Below are 20,720 nucleotides of genomic sequence, written 5' to 3' on the forward strand. Positions count from 1 at the left end.
AAAATTCATATTCATAGCAAGTGAAGATTTAGGGTCTTGGGATAAATCCCCTCACAAAAATGTGGCTTGAGCAAGCATTTAACGCTAGTACTCCTTCAACTGTGGATGTTCCCAGACCAGTAGCAATTAAATTCATCTGAAAAAGTGATTTCCAGATGTTGTAGCTAAAAACATTTGCCATGCCAGTCTGACAACTGGCGACTGGATCCCCAGAACCCATGTAAAGACAGGCACAAGTAACCCCTGCGTCTATGATCCCAGTGCAACCATGGCCATGGTCGGCAGACGTGGGAGAACTGACAAGCTCACAGGCTCACCAGTGTGGGGTTCCTGGTGGCAAACAATATGAGACTCCATTTTAAATAAGGTGGAAGGTGAGGACTGACACCCCACGGTTATCCTCTGACCCCCAAAAGCACAGTGTGGCACACTTGCATCTATATATGCACACACATACATATACACACTAAAAGGGGAAAAAAGTATCAAACCCATTCTATTTATTTAACTTTGTTTCTTGGTTTTGGTAAGGAAGCTCATATAGGTTTTGGCTGCAGTCTGTGACTAGATCATAGTGACCTCCTTATTCCAAGAAAGGTTTTGGAGACAACGGCGTTCTAGGACTTGAATTGAAGCAGTACTGGGCGCCTGTGTTGTGCACTGCTGCGTCAAGCTTACACCACCAAGCGGGCTGCTGAGAACCACACGAGCACTTCATGAACGCTCACCAGGTTAAATGGCAACACAATTGCCGTAACGCTAACCTTTTATACCCATGGGTCCCGCATTCCCAGATTCAAAAACATATTGGACAAAATTTGCATCTGAAGTGAACAGGTATTTTTCCTTGTCATCATTCACTAACAACACAATGCAACTCCTTTCATATAATTTTCATTATTTTATGTGCAAAGATTTTATTTTTATTTATTTATTTATTTGACAGAGGGAGAGAGAGAAAGAGAGAGAGACAGAATGGGCGCACAAGGGCCTCCAGCCACTGCAAAGGAACTCCAGATGCGTGCGCTCCCTTGTGCATCTGGCTAACGTGGGTCCTAGGGAATCGAACTGGGTCCTTTGGCTTTGCAGGCAAACATCTTAACTGCTAAGCCATCGCTCCAGGCCTAGGTATAAAGATTTTAAAGGAGAGTGAAAGTGTGTGGAGGATGTGCAGCATTTTCATCAGGGACTTGAATGTCCACAGACTTTGTATCCATGGAAGCTCTGGAACTGACTCCCCCCCCCCCACCGCATGAGCATAAAGGGACAATGGAAAGCATAGGAAGGGGAGATAAAACAACCTATAAACCACAACCCCATAGCGGATACCCACAGAGGAGGGGCCCCAGCATAGCGGGCGCAGGAACAAGAGGGTACAACACCTGATCTACCCATACGAAATACCTTGTTAGTAAGAATAACAATAATAACAACAAGATGGCAAAATAAATCAATAAGCAAATCAATCAATAAATAAAAAGGGGAGGTAAAAATAAAATTCTCTGCCGGGCATGGTGGTGCACGCCTTGAATTCCAGCACTCGGGAGGGAGAGGTAGGAGGGTTGCTGTGAGTTCGAAGCCACCCTGAGACTCCATAGTGAACTTCAGGTCAGCCTGGTCTAGAGTGAGACCCTACCTTGAAAAAAAACAACATTAAAAAAATTCTCTAGTGAAAGGTTTTGTTTTTATTACTAAGTCTCATTTGGTAAGCTATATACTTTAATATTAAGTTTCTAGAAATTTAATTATTTGCAGACCTCTGATAGTTAAGTAGAAAACAACAAGCTTTAAGTTAGCTATCACTCCTTCATACAGGGATATTTAAAGATACTGACTGAGTTCAATAGATAACCCTATTCTCTCTCTCTCTCTGCTCCTTCTCTCTGTGTCTGTCACTTTCAAATAAACAAACAAACAAAAAAAATTTTAAAGGGCTGGAGAGATGGCTTAGCAGTTAAGCACTTGCCTGTGAAGCCTAAGGACCCCGATTCTAGGCTCAGCTCCCCATGATCCACAAAACAGATGCACAAGGGGGCGCACGCGTCTGGAGTTCGTCTGCAGTGGCCAGAGGCCCTGGTGCGCCCATTCTCTCTCTCTCTGTCTTTGCCTCTTTCTCTCTGTCACTTTCAAATAAATAAATACAAATAAAAATTTTTTTAAATAAAAAAAAAATAACCCTAGTATTTTAACTTCTAAAAGGGGGTTATAAAAAGGCAGGATTCAGGAGCAGGGGATGAAGAGTACTAACCCTAGCATGCATAAAGCCCTGGTTTTGATTTACAGCACCAAGTAAACTAGGCAAGCTCGTGCATACCTACAATCTCAGTACTGGGGAGATGGAGACAGGAGGGTCAGAAGTTCAAGGTCATCCTCAGCTACACAGAGTGTTTGAAGCCAGCCTGGGATACAAGAGACCCTGCCTCAAAACCAGAAACAAAAGTTAGGATTCCCACTGGATGTGTATCGAAATTTCAAGACTATGAACAAAGGTAACTGCTGACCTAGGAGCGTTACTAGTCTATTGTTTGGAATAAAGGGTTAAGGCAAACCACTTTTACCCATTTCCAGAAGAGATCTGTCCGTACTAGCCACTTAGGGAGCCAGCGTTCTGAAGCACAAGTCACATACTCTGGGAGCCAGACCTGGAGCTGTGGGGAGCGGTCCACGTGGTGGTCCCGCAGCTGACCTCACAGATGACAGTGCAGTGGCTCTGACTGTGGGGTGCATGCATGCTGGGGTGCACGCATGCTGGGGTGCGGGCAGGTAGACTGTGCTGGTGCTTGCTTTCCAGGGTCGCAGACTTACTGTGAAAGCCTTACTGTGCAAGGAGAAAGCATTTAAAGATATGGGAACTCGGGGACTGGGGAAATGGCTTAGCGGTTACAGCATTGGCCTGCGAAGCCTAAGGACCTGGGTTCGATTCCCCAGGACCCATGTAAGCTGGGGGCACATGCGTCTGGAGTTCGGATGTGGTGGCTAGAGGCCTTGGCGTGTCCATTCTTTCTCTCTGTCTCTTTCTCTCTCATAAATAAATAAATAAAATCATTTTTTTTTTAAAGATGAGAACTCAGTTATCATAGGCACTATTATATGTGCTAATCAGTGGGCCCTAGGAAACATTTTGGAGGGGTGCCACAATTCTGGATAAAAAGGACTTTTGTTTGAAGTATACTAAAACCTGACACATTATCTGTTCAAACAGAAGAAAGAAGAAGGTTCAACTCGATTAAATTATTAGAAATTAGTCATAGGTCCTTCCTTACTTCCAATGTAACGTCTGTCATAAAGCAGATTCTGTTCAGGATGCTATTAACACCTGCCTCTTTAATTACGGGGTGAGGTTACCACCACCAGGCCACTATGCAGGACATGACATCTATTTTCCATGACACATGCATATCTTATAACATGAACCCAATGCTCATACAGTGTGCACTCTCCATGTTTCCTGTCTTTATCTACCTACATGAAATCACAAGTCAGGACAGCCAAGAAACACACGGCTGGCATTTTCCAATCGCCCCCTTTACTTTGAAATTCTGTGGCCTTGTAATCAGCGCTAAGTGGCAGGTACTTCTTCCTTAATAACAATGTTGGGGTTTTGTGTTCACTGCCTATGAGCAGTGAGTATCTAAGGCCAATGTCTCAAAAGTGTCAGCTCCGTGTGATTCTTGAGCAGATTGGACCCAGGTCCTGGAAGAGCAGGGTAAATTGGCGCGAGAGAGAGACAGAGAAAGGGAATTGTACCCAATGTCCTTCCCCTCAATGCTGGGTGAAAATAACTAGAGTGTTCATGGAGACACCAGTCAGTTGACAATAAAGGTCCCTGAAACACGAGAAAGGCAGTGTCACCTCTCAGTATGCTGGTCTCAATTCCTGTGTGCAAACTTACTTGCCAATGCAGGGTATTAAGAAGTGGGGGCTTTTAGGAGATGGTTAAATTATGAGATTGGGATCTGGATTAGTTAATTTTCTTATTGCTGTGAACAAATACCTGACAAAAGTGTAACTTAAGGGAGGAAGGGTTTATTGCAGCTCACAGTTTGAGGAGATCCATTCCATCACGGTGGGGAAGGCAGAGCAATGGGAGAATGCAGAGACTGGCCACACTGCGTTCTCAGCAAGCAGAAAGAAGACAGGAAGTGGGGCTGGCTAAGAAACCTCAAGGCCCAGCCCCAAAACCCACTTCCTCTAGATTCATCAACCATACTCCAGGATGCTGGGGGCAGGGGATAGAGTAACATACACACATATATAAAATCTTATTTATTTATTTGAGAGAGAGAAAATATGAATAGGCTGTCCAGGGCCTCTAGCCATTGCAAATGAGCTCCAGATGCATGTGCCATCTTGGGCATCTGGCTTTACATAGGCTATTGTCCAAACCTCATGATGCTATTCAGTTATGTCAGCAACTTGGGCTGATCCAGGTTAGGAACTGCAGATGAGTGAAATCATGTGATGGTTGTCTCCAACTATGATGGGGAATCGAACCTGGGTCACTTGGCTTTGCCAGTAAGTGCCTTCACTGCTAAGCCATCTCTCCCGCCCGGGCATTATATATTTTTCTGTTTTCCTTAGCACAGTCACCCTGGAGCTTTGCAGGTAGCAGATGTTTTCTATCCTTTATTCTTGACAGGAAAACTGCTAGTCATTGTTCCTAAATGGTTAGTGAGGTGATAAAGAGGTTTAATCACACATTCAGAAAAGTGAGCAAAATATTCATTTATAATATTGTCCTTTTATATTTTTTTAAACAGTCTTTACCCAAAACAACCTATCACAGTAAGCTGAATGTATGAAGCAGATAACACTCTTAAGTATAACTCTCTCTATGTCAGGCAGATTCAAGAGATTTTTCAAAAGACAAAAGCAATGCCACTGTTCTGTTTTTGAGTTGAAGGGAAGAGTTATTTTTCATAAGACTATTTCTATGTGTTATGTGATAATATTTACAGAAATTCAATGGTTTTGTTATCATTACTTTAAGTTAAATTGATAAATCTGGTAAACATTTTCTTTGGGAAATTATCAATGAAGATAACATATATAAACAACAGGTCTTTGTGACACAGGAATTTAAAAATTATAAAGAAGATCTGGAGAATAACAGATCAGCCAAGTGCTCATCCCCAGTTCTCTCATTCCGTGGAAGGGAAATGAAGGCTTAGCCAAGTCAGTTCATTCACCAGACAGCTAGTTCATCAGCAGCAATGTTAGGGACTGGACCTTACTTCTCTACAGCTGAGCTCTTAAATACTACCACAGCATCAGGAAATAAAATTGATTTCAACTTTGAGCCAAAGTTGTCATTTTTCTAGGAAGATTTAATATTCCATTTGTGTTATTTATACATCGCTACATTCCTCCCTATTTTACAAGATAACTCTTATGAGAAATGATGAACGAGTAGTCAGTAAGAATTCCAGACACAAAGTGTTATCTGAAACCATTATGAGTCTCCAAAGGTTTATACTGTAGCCTGAAAAGGCAGCCACCTTGACGTAGTTAAGAAGCCTGAGCTTTGCAACGAGGGACATTTGGGTTCAAAACCTGGAGTTTTTATCTCCTCACCTTAAACAAGGAGGGAAAATGAATTCCTGCCTCACAGAGCTGGGAAGATGAAGCACAGGAGAACCCTGAGGACAGCGATTCATGTCATGCTTTTCACCTGCCTTCAGTGGCAGCCTGAACCCCTCAGAGGCCCTGCACCTTGCTTGGTGATTACCTTTTGCCATGCAGAGCCGACATCACAGTTGTAGTAAAACAGGAAACCAGGAGTTTATCAACTGTCACTTCTGCTAATTCCTCTAATTTATTGGAGCATTATATAACTCCACCCGAAGGGGCACAGATCCCACTGACGTGGCAAGGCAGCCACACATGTGGATGTGTAGCCCACTCAGCAACAATCCCACCACACAGTTGTGCCAAGGAAGGTGGTATTGGGCCTCCACATATGACATTTTTAAAACAAAAGGCTAAAGTCAGCTCACTTCTTCAGTACCCTCCTGCACACAACCCTACACAGTGGGCTCAGGAGTGAATGTGGGGGAGGGTAGAAAATTCATTCCTCATGTGGTGTGATACAATGAAAAGGGCCAATCACATGGCCCGGTTTCCATTCTAGAAGAATCTAAAGATGCAATTCAAAAATGACTACATATATCAAGATATTAAAGTCTGTCTTCTTCTTTTCAGTCTTGGGAGCTGTCATCAACACTATTATCTTGTGACTTGTGTCAAGATAGGGCCAAAGTGGGCTAGAGAGATGGCTTAGTGGTTAAGCGCTTGCCTGTGAAGCCTAAGGACCCCGGTTCGAGGCTCGGTTCCCCAGGTCCCACGTTAGCCAGATGCACAAGGGGGTGCATGTGTCTGGAGTTCGTTTGCAGAGGCTGGAAGCCCTGGCACACCCATTCTCTCTCTATTCCTCTATCTGTCTTTCTCTCTGTGTCTGTCGCTCTCAAATAAATAAATAAATAAATATTAATTAAAAAAAAGATAGGGCCAAAGTGTTCTCTCTTTCTCTCACTATATATGTATTGGTTTTGTGAGGTAGGGTCTCACTCTGGTCCAGGCTAATCTGGAATTAACTATGTAGTCTCAGGGTGGCCTCAAACTCACGATGATCCTTCTACCTTTGCCTCCCAAGTGTTGGGATTAAAGGCATGTGCCATCATGCCCAGCAATCTATATTCTTTTAAAAAATATTTTATTTCTATTTGTTTTATTTGAGACAGAGAGAGAGAGAGATACAGAAATAAGCAGGTAGATAGAATGGTCGCACCAGGGCTTTCAGGCACTGCGCACGAACTCCAGATGTGTTCACCCTCTTGTGCATCTGGCTGTGAGATCATTAATGGAATGAACTGTTTACATCTGTGACTAGGCTGGGATCCCATAGAGCATCAATGATGGAAGAATTACTGCCAACTTTGTCAGACAAGAGGGAACAATTTTTCATTGTAAATAAAAATTAAAAATGGTACTAGAGCTTAGCAATTAAGGCACTTGCCTGCAAAGCCTATGAATCCCAGGTTCAATTCCCCAGGACCCACATAAGCCAATTGCACAATGTGGTACATGCATCTGGAGTTCATTTGTAGTGGCTGGAGGCCTTGGCATGCTCATTCTCTTTCTTTCTCTCTCTTTTTCTCAAATAAAAATAAAATATTTTTTTAAAGTTAACAGGTTGGCAAGATTGCTTAACGGTTAAGGCGCTTGCCTGCAAAGCCTAAGAACCCATGTTCAACTCCCCAGATCCCATGTTAGCCAGATACAGGTGAGGTAAGCACAAGGTTGCACACTCCCACTAGGTGGCACAAGCATCTGGAGTTCAATTGTAATGGCAGAGGCCCTAGCACACCAATTAATTAATTCATTCATTCATTCTTTCTTTCTTTCTTTCTCTCTCTCTCTCTCTCAAACAAAAAATTTTAAAGAAGTAAAACAGAATATATGATGTGTTATCAGTAAAATGGTTGTTGGTGTGTTAAATATTAGCATGTTGCCTTTTTCAGTTAACATGCTAAAGGGCTTTCTTCTCATTGGCTAAAATTATTCTTCAATATAAAAATCATTCAAGTAAGTTTCTTTACTGATAATTTGATAGAGAAAAATTATATTTTCTACAGTGATTCTATGACAAGGTTGGCTTGGCTGATACAGAATAAATTAGTCAAAACTAATTGCTTCTCAGCCTCTTGGCTAAGACCAGTTTAAAATTTGATAACTCTTCTAACTTAGGATAATATGTTAAAGAAAATTTTGTAGCCGGTCATGGTGGCACATGCCTTTAATCCCAGCACTTGGGAGGCAGAGGTACGAGGATTGCCATGAGTTCAAGGTCACCCTGGGACTACAGAGTGAATTCCAGGTTAGCCCCCAAAAAATGAACAAAAGAAACTTTTGGAGTAGGGAGATGAAATAGGCACATGCTCTATGTCACACCTGTACCTAGTATTACTGTAACTCCAGGAACAGTGGGCTCCCCTTGGAGTTATCTAGCACTTCTAAAAGTTAAATTCAGGTTTTTTTCTTTTATTATTATTATTATTATTTTTTACAAAGGTTGTGATCTTGTATCCCATCTCCTCCAGTCTCACTTTCCCTGAGGGCTCTCCTCATTGGAGGAGATGGGATACAAGATCACAGCTGTTTCCCTAAATTTCCTGCTCCATTCACAATTATCCAGCTTCATTTATTCTTTGGAAAAATCTCTCAAGTCCACTCTTAAGAAACATTATGCACAATTATCAAACATACAGCAGGGGTGCTGGAGAGATGGCTTAGTGGTTAAGGCGCTTGCCTGCAAAGCCTAGGGACCTCCATTCAATTCCCCAGGATCCACAAAAGCCAGATGCCCAAGGTGGCACATGCATCTGGAGTTTGTTTGCAGTGGCTGGAAGCTCAGGAGCACCCATTCTCTCTTCTTACTCTCCCTCTTACCCTCTCTCAAATTAATAAATAAAAATAACATATTAAAAAAAAAAACCATGTTGTTTTCCAAGTACCATTTAAATTGAGGTCTGGACATAAGACTGAAAGTGTTCTTTTGTTTCAGGCACCTGAATTGAAGCTCTGGAATAAGAAAGTAAACAATCATAACAATCATAAATAAAGACGTTTTGTAAACTTGAAAAAACAAAAACATACAGCAGGATTCTTAAAGTAAAATTTGTAAGAAGCCTACAAAAGTGAACCCTTTTCCGGAAGTTCACATGTTAAGTTCCAAAAGCATGAGAGGGAATTACCATCAAGAAACTTATTTCTAGGGGCGGAAGAGATGGATCAGGTGCCAAAAGTATTTGCCTATAAATCCTAAAGGCCTGAGTTTGATTCTCCAGTACCCATGTAAAGCCAGATGCACAAAGTGATACATGTGTCTACAGTTTATTTGCAGTGGCAAGAGGCCCTGGCATGCCTATCCTATCTCTTTCTGTTAAATAAACAATAAATAAATATTTTGCAAAATCTTGATTCTGACCCTCATGCCAGAAAATGTATTTATTAACAAACCAAGAATACGTACCCAGTGCCAATTATGTGTAAAGCATTCAGAGCATTTTGGTAAGCTCCAGGGATAATTAAGAATGTATACTTCCCGATTCTAGAGGTTACAGCATGTCTATAGTGATAAAGGTATGGAGAGCACACAAATCACTCAAGACTGATGCAGGAAACTACTCTGAAAGTGCTGAAGAGAATGTGGCATAGCGGTAGAGTCCTTGCTTAGCATGTGCGAAGCTCTGGGCTCGATCCTTAGCAGTGAAACATAAAACACTAAAAATAAAATTGTTTTTTTTTTTTGGCAATAAAGAGAAATAATTTTATTTTTGAGACAGTGTTTCCCTCTGTAGCCCTGACTGGCCCTGGAACTTTTGATCCTCCTGCCTCAACTTCCTGAATGCTGGAGCCACTGGTGTGTGGCAGTATGCCCAGTACTGACTTCAATTCTTTTCACTATAATAGGTGACATAGTTTAAAAATCAAGGGAGGAGGAGGGAATGCCTTGTTTAGAGGCCTCCAGCCACTGCACACGAACTTCCAGACACGTATGCCACCTTGTGCATCTGGCTAACGTGGGTCCTGGGGAATCGAACCTGGGTTCTTTGGCTTCGCAGGCAAGTGCCTTAACGGCTAAGCCATCTCTCCAGCCCGGGGCCCAGCTTTGTGCATGGCTGCTGGAGATTGAACTCATACTTGTTCAGTCCCTCTCGGGCTCCCATGCTGCGCAGCAAATGTTCTGCTAGGCCATCATCCCTTTAGCCCGGAGCTGTTACTTTCCTAAGTGTGCTTAGGGCACAAAGCCAACTTAAGACCAGGACACTGTGGGGTGACCTTCCCCCTTGAAGATATAGTCATATGGAGAGGCTGGGAGCGCTTGCCTGTGAAGCCTAAGGACCCCGGTTCGAGGCTCGGTTCCCCAGGTCCCACGTTAGCCAGATGCACAAGGGGGCGCACGCGTCTGGAGTTCGTTTGCAGTGGCTGGAGGCCCTGGCATGCTCATTCTGTCTCTCCCTTCCTCCCTCCCTCTCTCTCTCTCTCTCTCTTTCTCTCTCTCTCTGTAACTCTCAAATAAATAAATAAAAGTGAACAAAAAAATTCTAAAAAAAATAAAAATAGTTAGCACTCCCTTTCTCTTACAAACAGCCTTGGGGCCAAAATAATGCAAAGTTCAGAAAAAAGACCTAGTGAAAAGCCACCACAACCATGCTGAGCTGCTTGTGACAATATACACCCACCTTTAGTAGACTTTTAATTTGAAAATGCTGGCCAAGGCTTAGAAGAGATTGATTGTAACTCTGAGTCTTTGTTGGGGGTGGTGGTGGGGGAATTGAAAAACTTTCATTACAGGCTTAGGTGGGCGTTTTAATATATGTTGAATTGATAAGAAATTTGAACAGTTGCCATGATCTGCAGCAATATATGATGTTTCGTTTCAAGGTAAAATTGAATAATTAATCATTTAATACATATCTGAAAAGTTTTGAGTTTATAATAGGAAAAGTTCTACACTAAGGTATTAACTCATATTTTCACCTCAATGTTTAATGAAAAAAAAAATCAGCAAGAATGTTTTCTTTATTATTCCCTATTTCCTGCTTTTCCTCCAGCTCCAATATTGCCAACACGCAGCTGAAGGATGAGATCGTTAGAAAATTTCAGATTCATTTCAAAGCTGAAGGCCAACACATATATGGTCAACTATTAAGTTGTGTTTCTTTCTAGTAAATAAGCACAACCTCTGTCCCTGGAACCAAAGCAGCCCCATATGTCACTTCTTTACCATAAACTTTTTCCTTATTACCAAGAATAGGAACCTAGAAAACCCTTTCAGGGGCTCGAGAGAGAGTTCAGCAGTCAAGGTGCACTTGCCTGCAAAGCCTAACTACCAGGGCTCGATTCCCTAGTGCCCATGTAAAGCCAGGCGTGTAGAGTGGCACATGCATCTGGAATTCCTTTGCAGCAGAAGCCCTGGTACACCCATTTTCTCTCTCTCTTTTTCTTTCTCCCCCTCCCTCCGTCCTAAAAAGAGAGATTGGGAGAGAAAAGGAAGCTGTTTCAGACCACTTAGTACATTTGGGTTCATTTGCTCAATAATTCTTTTAGCAAATATTTACAGAGCATTGATCATGCCTCGGGGACAATGTTAGGTGCTAGAAACTCAAAAACGTCTATGCCATGGTCTGAGTTAAATGTAAGGGACCAGTGAAACCTTCAAATGCCACGTGTTTCCCCCTTTCATTTGTTCAGAACAATGCTTATAGTTAAGTTCTTTGTTAGGATTTTTTGGTCAGGTGGTACAGACAAGTTAAACTTAAAAGATGATATCAAAAGCCAAAGCAACCAAAGGAAAAAATAGGTAAATGCAAGTTCATAAAATTAAGAATATTTAGACATGAAAGTGCACTTTCACTAGGGATGTAGGTCAGTTGGTAGAGTATTTGCCCAGCATGCCTGAAGCCCTGGGTTTGATCCCCAGCACTGCACAAAACTGAGTGTGATGGCACATGCCTGTAAGCCCAGAACTCTGGAGGTGGACACAGGAAGATCATGAGTTCAAGGTCACCCTCTGCTAAGTAGTGAGTTTGAAGGCAGTCTGGGCTATGTGAGACCCTGTCTCAAAAACAGTAAACAGAACAATTCTAAATGAGTGGAAAAGTCATGCTCAGATGTGAGTAAATAATTATAAATCACATATCAGATAAGGATTTTATGTCCAGATTAGATGAAGGACAACCGGAGAGCAAATGGAGAATGGGCCAAGGCTTTGAATGGACATTTCTCTAAAGAAAATATTCTAGTGGTCAATCAGGCACTGCCCGATACCATCAGCCATTAGAGAGTACAATCTGAAAGTGTCCTACCACATCATACCTAGTGGAGTGACTAGTCCAAGGAAAAAAAAATATTTTTATAATGGATTATATTTTATATTTATATATTATATTTTTAAATTATATTTTATGCTATATTGGCAAGAATTTGGAGACAGTGGCAACCTGGCACTTTGCTGGTACGATGTAAAATGCTGCAATTACTATGTAAACTTTCTGAGTAATTCCTCAAACTGCTGAGCATGGAGCTGAGAGTTACCATATGCCCAGGGGTTCCGCTCATAGGTGGAGGTGCAAAGGAGAGCAGGAATAGCTACGTCCAGGGGTATTGGTGTGCTCGGCCCACAGCATTATTCACAACACCCAAAGGTAAAAATAAACCATGCTGGTAAAGAACAGGACAGAGAAATAGCTTAAGGTTAGCAGGGCCCTGAAGGTGAACTGCTTTGTTTTGCTTGTTGTTTGTTTGGTTTGGTTTGGTTTTTCTTTTGGCTAAAAGTGGGAAATGCTTTTAAAAGTTTGTAAGGGAGGATCTGTGTGTAAGTGTGGGTGTGTTTCTCCCTTATCTTTTCATTCTTAAAGGAGTCCTTGAAACCTTTACTTTGCTGGAAGCAGAAATGCCAAAAGAGTTTGTTCCCCCCCCTTATTATATTATGTATTTGCAAGCAGAGAGAAGAGAGACACAGAGAGAATTGAGTGCCAATATAAAACTGCAAAACTTATGGCAATAAATGGAGAGCAAAAAGGAAGTTTATGTCCAACCCGAGAGCTGAAACAAAAGGTAGAATGTCGCCTCGTTGTTAGAACCCGTGCTCTTAGCAATGCGGTTTTTTTTTTTGGGGGGGGGGCGGGGGAGGCACTCTACATTAGCCTGTGAATGATGGCTAAAATATACTGACTTTGAGGTTGAGGTTGCAGTTAAAGATAACAGACAAGCATATTCACAGGAAATACACATGAATAATGGAATGTTGTTCAGCCATAAAAAGGAATGGACTCTGGATACACTCGTCCACATGGGTAGGCAATGACAGCATAAGCCAGACGTAGTCTACCTCTACAGATGTCTAGAATATAGGGAAAGTCCCATAGAGGGAACCAGGAGCTTGGTCGGGGGAGAGATGGTGAGTTCTTGCTGAATGTGTTCAGTGTCAATCTGGGATGATGAAAAAGTACTGGAGATGGACAGTGGTAATGGTTGTATAATAATGCAAATGTCATTAATGAAAAATTTTCAAAATGGCACATTTTACATTTTATGAGTTATTTAGTCATTTATTTGAGACAGAGAGAAAAACAGAGAATGGGTGCATCAGGGCCTCTTGCCACTGCAAGTAAACTCCAGATGCATGCGCCACTTTGTGCATCTGGCTTTACATGGTTACTGGGGAATTGAACCCAGGTTGGCACACTTTGCAAGCAAGTGCCTTTAATCATGGCACCACCTTCCCAGCCTGAATTTTATATTTTATGAGAGAAGATGAAATGGGCCTGGCATGGTGGTGCACTTAGTCCCAGCACTGGGGAGGCAGAGGTAGGAGCATTGATGTGAGTTCGAGGCTACCCTGAAACTACAGAGTGAATTCCAGGTTAGCCTGGACCAGAGTGATACCCTACCTCAAACAAACAAACAAAACAAAACAAAAAAGATGAAATGGAGCTGGGAGCTGGCTGAGTGGGAAAAGTGCTTGCTGTGGAAGAAGAAGACCTGTTCTTGGAGCTCCAGGACCCACACAAAACCAGCTCCTGACTCCACTGCAATCCAAGTACTCCTCTGGTGACATGGGAGGCCGAGACAGGAGAACCCCCCAGAGGCTAGCAGACCAGCTAGTCTGGCCACCCAGGCGAACAATGAGATACCTGGCCTCAAACAAGGTGGAAGGTGAGAAGGTGAGGACTGACAGCTGAGATTGTCTTCTGACCTTCACAGGTCCACCAGGGCACACATGACCCCCCCCCCCCCACAACAGACCACATTACTCTTCTGTTCAGACAGAATCAAATGCAGGTACACTAATGATACTTACAGTCTGACTTACCCGGACTTCCTGGTAAAACAAGAACCATCCTAGCTAAATTTTCTCTTGGCTTATAAATGTTCTTAAAAACAGGCTTACTGGGCTGCAGAGATGGCTTAGCAGTTAAGCGCTTGCCTGTGAAGCTAAGGACCCCAGTTCGAGGCTCGATTCCCCAGGACTCATATTAGCCAGATGCGCAAGGGGGTGCATGCATCTGGAGTTCATTTGCAGTGGCTGGAAGCCTGGCGTGGTGGCGCACACCTTTAATCCCAGCACTTGGAAGAAGAGGTTGGAGGATCTCTATGAGTTCCAGGCCACACTGAGACTACAGAGTGAATTCCAGGTCAGCCTGAGCTAGAGTAAAACCCTACCTAGAAACACCAAAACAACAACAACAACAACAACAAAAAACCAACTAAAACCAAACAAACAACAACAAAAGAAACACCAGGCTTACTTGTTTACTATCAGCTGATTATTGAGAAAAACAATTAAAATAAAAATGTACATGTCATGTTCGAGGGATGGCTTAGCAGTTAAGGCATTTGCCTGCAAAGCCAAAGGACCCAGGTTCAATTCCCCCGGACCCACATTAGCCAGATGCACAAGGGGGTGCATACATCTGGAGTTCGTGTGCAGTGGCTGGAGACCCTGGCAGGCCCATTCATATTTCCTCCTTCCCTCCCTCCTTCTCTGTCAAATAAATAAAAATGAAAGGTGTGTACCACCATGCCCAGCTTATTAAAAAGTGTACATGTCAGTTGCATGGCTTAATTTCACACTTTTGGTAAAAACTTATGCAGTATTAGAATCATTCTCTCTACTTGCCAGAAGAGAAGCTATTGCAAGGACTGACTGCTATTCCTATTTTTTTCTTTGGAATAAAACTGCCTTCTACACACCATACTGGGGTGAGCTGAAACCTGTAGGCCAATGGCTCCAGGATTATTTGGTATCTTGGCACGATGCATCTTCCTGCTACCACCTACTTATTCGTCACCTGACTCCCATTCTAGATGCACCTATTATCATGTCTCTAGAGAGGGCCACCTGTTATGACATGGTTGTGTTTACTATCATAGTTCCTCTGTTCCCTCTTAAATATTTCTTGACCCAACAATTAGAAAGAATCATTGCTGAATATAAATGCACATGACATGTACTAATGTGAAATGTAAACAGCATTAAAATGTAAACTTAAAATAGGAAGGACTGTATAGCCAAGGGAAAAAAATCTATTAAAATTCTTTCAATCTTTTAAAATGTATCATAAAATGAAAAAAAAATGTTTCACTGGAGAATAACATTTTGGCTTCTTTTATGACTGAAAAGAAGGGTAATTATGGTTGTCATGAAAACACATTGAGCAGCTGTATACAGTTAACAAAAGAACCATTATATGATGCTCAAAAAACTGGCGCTTTAAACATTCACATTTCCTAGAAATTAGATCGTCTTCCCAACTGGAGCAGATACCAAAAGAGACTGTTTTCTATTAATCATGGCTTTGTACCAGTTGAGTTAGTGGAGCCAATTGGATCATCTCTCTTTTGGGACATTTCCCGCATACCATGATGTAGGATTTACATGGATGAATTTATAGATACTCTGGAGTGTCTATATTATGTTATTGCAAAGAGCCACTTTTATGTTTAAAAAAAAAAAGTCAACAGATTTGAACTCTTAAAGCATGCCCATTTCAGCAGATTCTTTCACACACGTACATCTGCTTAGAAATCATGTTAAAAGGAAGCATCACGAATAACTCCACAGTTTGTTTTATGAGGGATAATTAATAGGTACTTACTCATTAAAGACTAGGTCTGGCGCGAAATAGAGAAATTGGCTGTTCGTATGTTTGTACGATCTCCAGCTCAAGGCAAATGATGATAGACACATCCAAGAATACTGGATTAGGGTAATTTGGTCCTCAAGAGGCAAGTTTTTAAATCCTAGAGAACAGAACAATTAATCACAGAAATACACTTACGATGTAGAAGTAAATTCCAGGAAGCAGTCAGCCGCTAACGGCCACCTTTCTCTAACAGACACAAATCAATTCCACAGGCATCCACGGAGACCCCAACCCACAGCGAGCCTGGCCCCAGGGAGCCTCATTTTGAATTCACACTCAATGGTCGGGCTCCGAGAAGAGGGCACTGCTTAGAACTGCAGAGTCTGGAGAGGCTTAGATGACACATGAACTCTGGGCCACACTGAAAGAATCTGTTTTCACCCGTGGGATGCACTTCAAGCTACCACAGCCAACAGGGCCAAGTGAGAGGAAGAATTCTGTCCCAGTGTGGTGGTGCACGCCTTTAATCCCGGCACGCGGGAGCCAGAGGTAGGAGGATCGCTGTGAGTTTGAGGCTAGCCTGAGACTACTCAGTACATTCCAGGTCAGCCTGGGCTGGCTCAAGCCCCTACCTGGAAAAACCAAAAGAAAAAAGATGGGGTGTGTGGGGGTGATTGATCTGTCTCCTATCTACAAGAACAGAATAACTGGTCTTTATAACATTGTGGTACCTAAGCAATTCACGTTCCTCGTCCACTGGGATTATACCAGAAATTGCTCTGTAGGGAAATAGACATCCTGGGCTCCTTGTTCACAAGAGACCTAGGCCCTGCTTTTATTCTTTTCTGTCCCCTGTTCCCAGGGGCAACACGATGTTCTCTGGGCTGAAAGCGTCAGTCACTGGAGGACCCCCGGTCAATTTGCCTCCTAGGCTGCAGGTTGACTATAGAGAACCTAAGAAACTGCTTTGGTTTTAGGATCTGGGACAACAATTAATTCCAGCTGCAGCTTCTATACACTAATAGGGTCTTACTAATAAAATCCCACAGCCCATAAAGAAGCAAAAGGTAGGAATTTGATGGCTGTTTTAAGGGTGTTGAGGGTAAGAAGGGGTGGTTTGTACACAAGTTGCTTGGGATGTCTTAAGGGGTGGGTGACAAGCCTGGACCCCCTGGGCTCCTGGTTCTGAGTAGCCAAGAACCAGCGTGGTGTGACCTCCTAAGGAGGGGTTTTGCTGCATTAATCGCTTGGGGATGGCTGTTACAGTACAATACTAGGCCAGAAGGGACACGGCCCTTCTACCAAGACTCACACCCCGTCACCAGCCCCTCCCCCCCCTCTGGATCGCTTTGAACATCAATTTTCAAGCTGAACATCAGGATACAATGCAGAGTGGACAGAGTGGACACGGCTGCGTCCTGGGCCCCGGTTGGGGGGCGCGGAGGGAGGGGGGGTACACAGAGCACGAGTGGGGGGCGCCGTCCTACCTGGGAGTACCTTGGCCCACTTCACGACCTGAATCATCTGCTTGCCCGCCAGTCGGTTGAGCGTGGACAGCAGGTTCTCGGCCGTGTCGGGCTTGGAGCCGTCGTAGCCCGCGTACACGACCTCGGGCTCGATGTTCTCCAGGATCGTGGCCGGCGACGGCGTGAGCGCGCGGCCGATGGACGTGAGCTGCGGGACCAGCGCCGAGTTCAAGTTCACCGGAGGCTCCTTGGCGGGCGCCACGTACGTGCTGCCCTCCTCCGGGCTCTGCGGGGGCGGGGGCGGGGGCTGCTGCGGCTGCTCCTCGTGGACGCCTTTTAACTTCCCCAACTTTTTTGACTTTCGGGCTGCAAAGGAATGCAAAATAAAAGTAAATGCAAACAACAGAAGTCAAGGTCAGAGGCGATGAGGTCACACGCACCTGGGTCTCGAACACACTGCCATCGGACATTGATTGAAATTGGTCCAAACGAGATGTCACTCCAAGAAGAGCTTTGGTACCAGAAGATCATTGCCTCCCGAATAGTTTTCTTGTTGTTCCCCTTCTCCCCCCCAGGAGGTAGGGTCTCACTCTTGCCCAGGCTGACCCGGAATTCACTATGGAGTCTCAGGGTGGCCTCGAACTCATGGCGATCCTCCTACCTCTGCCTCCCGAGTACTGGGATGAAAGGTGAACGCCACCACGCCCGGCCCCAAATAGTTTTCTAAGGGAAAGACGCACAAAGCTCCAGTGTTATGGTGTATAGTAAGGTAACACTGTAACCCCTGTTCTTATGCACAAGGCCTGGGGCCTGCAGGATGACCCAGCCAAACTTGCTCTGCTCTCACCCTGTGCTCCACCGCATGGGGGAGAAGCTATGGAAAGTGCCACAAAACTATACTGCAGTGCAGAGCTGGACCCCGTGACAAAAATCAAATAGGAGGGCTGGAGAGATGGCTTAGTGGTTAAGGCATTTGCCTGCAAAGCCTAATGACCCAGGTTCGATTCCCCAGTACCCAATAAAAGCCAGATGCACAGAGTGGCGCATGCATCTGGAGTTCAGGTATTAGAGGCACTAGACACACCCATTCATTCACTTATCCTTCTGCTTTCTCTCGCTCTCCTTGCAAACAAATAAAAAATATTAAGAAAACAAACAAGATAGTAAAAGTATACTGAATGCTTAATACACCAGGCTGTGCTCTGAACGGCTTATGGAAAATGCCCAACTTAGCAAGTTTTGAGTACTCTTATTATTCTCATTTTAGAATAAACGTACAGTTCAGAGCTTGGAAAATGTGTCCAGCATCACACAGCTAGTCCATGTGAAGTGGAGTTTACAGGAAAGATAACTGGCTCCTGGGTTAACATCATGGGACGTGGCCAAGGCAGATGGAAATTTAGCTGGGAAGGTAGTAAGGGCGTGGGTGAAAGGAAAGACAGCTCAGAAACACTGCTGAGCCCAGGGCCGTGGCAGCTGCTGCTCTTGTAATGGTAATGTTTCCATTTTAAAATTCTCGAAGTAGCAAACACTTAGTTCTAACACACACCCCAAATTTATGGGATAATCACTGAACACAGAAAAGGGCTATGCCACACCAACTAACTTGACTGAAAATAAAAAAAAAGACCATACATGTTTACAATTATACCCACATTCATATATTTACCACATTCCTCACAGAAAACCTGCAAGTTAGCTAAAAGTGATCCCCCGCATCCCATGATAGATACATCCTACCTACCCTGTGGCCATTCACCATTGGGACACACACACACATACACACGTGTCCATGCTCTCTGCCTCTTTTGCAAATACATAAAAATAAAAAAATTAAAAAGACTAAGACATAATTCTTGTGTTTAAGAAGTTTAAAATTAGCAAAATCATTTAAAAACTTCAAAAACTTATTAATGGACCTCATTCTTCAATAAAAGATTTGAGGCAGAAAAATCTGCTGATGATGATCACTCGACTGAGGACCAGATGGACCGTACCCATACAATATACGCATGCATACACCAGGAAGCTGCTGAGGACATGCTGTAGTCAACCAGGACACAGGATGGTTCTAATGAGTCAACGTGTGAATGAGAACAGATCACAGCGCATGTGCAAAGGGCTTGGACCACTAGAAGGAGAGCAGAGCCAAACAGCCCACTAATCCCAAAGGTTGGCCAACTACAGATTCCAGCTGAGTTTGAGAAAATCCTCAAGGGCACCCATTGGTCACTGGAGCGACCAATCAGATCCCTGGACCTGTCTCTGGGCCAGGTAAATGCTTCTCTGAGCCTTAGCTGTCTCAGAGGGCCAAAGGCCTATGGCAAATCAGGTCATGTGGGAAATGACAATATTTCAACATAATGTTCATTCCTTCGCATCATGTTGGAACTATTTAAAAATCTTCTAGTTGGTGGGCCGGGCATGGTGGTGCATGCCTTTAATGCCAGTACTTGGGAGGCAGAGGCAGGAGGATCGCCTTGAGTTTGAGGCCACCCTGAGACTACATACTGAATTCCAGGTCAGCCTGAGCTAGGGTGAGACCCTACCTCAAAAAACAAAAACAAAACAAAACAAAAAAACCCATTTTAGTTGGTATGGTGGCTCACACCTGTCATCTTAGCACTTGAGATGCTTAAGGCAGGAGGATTGCTTTGAGTTCAAGGTCAGCTACAGCGTGAGTTTGAGGCCAACCTGGGCTATAGAGAGCTTGGGAGATAATTTAGTCAGCAAAGTGCTTGCCTGAGGACCCGTTTGATTCTCAGAGCCAACTTATAAAACAAAAAAAGAGCCGGCCATGGTGGCATATGCTTGCAATCCCAGTGCCTAGAGACCACAAACAGATCCCTGGGGCTCACTGCCCAGCTAGCGTAGCTCAATTAGGTGGTCAATATGGAGACTGTCTCAAAAAAGTGGACGGCACCCAAGAAACAATAGCTAAAGTTGTCTTTGGCTTCCACGCGTAACATGCACTTATGCGTGCGCGCACACAAACACACACCCAGTATAAAAAACAAAACTACTGATGCATTTACATATTCTCATAGTTTCTACTATGAAACACTGATTCAAAGCTAATCATTATTTGATTATGATTAGCATCAATGGGTGCTATTTTCAATTTATATTAAAATGGGTGATATTTTCAAATTGTTTTAAAGTGATATTTCCCTGAAAATTAATTATAAAATTTATATTTGTTTTTGGCCTTCAGTCTATAATGTTGTGTTCATTCTCATGTTTGATTTAAGATCAGTATTATGATGTTTCATAAAGAAGAGTTTTTATTTATTTGTGAGGAGCAAGTGGGTGGGGGGAAGAATGGGTATACCAGGGCTTCCAGCTGCTAGAAATGAACTCCAGATGCATGAGCCAGTTTGCAACAACTTTACATGGGTACTCAGAATCAAACTCGGTCCATTAGGCTTTGCAGGCAAGTGTCTTAAGTTCTGAAATATTCCTTTCCTTCAGCATTTACATACTAGTCCATTGTCTGTAGCATAAACTACGCTACACGCTCTCAATATCACAGTCAACATTTCAGTCACATTCAACTTTATCTGTGACTCTGTGAATGTATGTGGGAAACTTGACATTGGGA

The 20,720-nt window shown here is 43.3% G+C and overlaps 1 protein-coding gene across 4 annotated transcripts in view; it reads right to left on the reverse strand.

Moving 5' to 3' along the window:
- Nr3c2 (nuclear receptor subfamily 3 group C member 2) overlaps positions 1 to 20,720 on the reverse strand; it is a 397,495-nt gene that overhangs the window by 64,702 nt on the left and 312,073 nt on the right. For all 4 annotated transcript variants that reach the window (XM_045131380.1, XM_045131381.1, XM_045131378.1 and 1 more), the window contains exons 5-6: positions 17,141 to 17,485; positions 15,666 to 15,810 (exon numbers count right to left, since the gene is read on the reverse strand). In XM_045131380.1, coding sequence (XP_044987315.1) covers positions 15,666 to 15,810; positions 17,141 to 17,485 — 490 coding nt within the window. The remainder of the gene's footprint in view (positions 1 to 15,665; positions 15,811 to 17,140; positions 17,486 to 20,720) is intronic.

Source organism: Jaculus jaculus, chromosome 12 (assembly GCF_020740685.1).
Source record: "Jaculus jaculus isolate mJacJac1 chromosome 12, mJacJac1.mat.Y.cur, whole genome shotgun sequence".
Lineage (NCBI taxonomy): Eukaryota > Metazoa > Chordata > Mammalia > Rodentia > Dipodidae > Jaculus > Jaculus jaculus.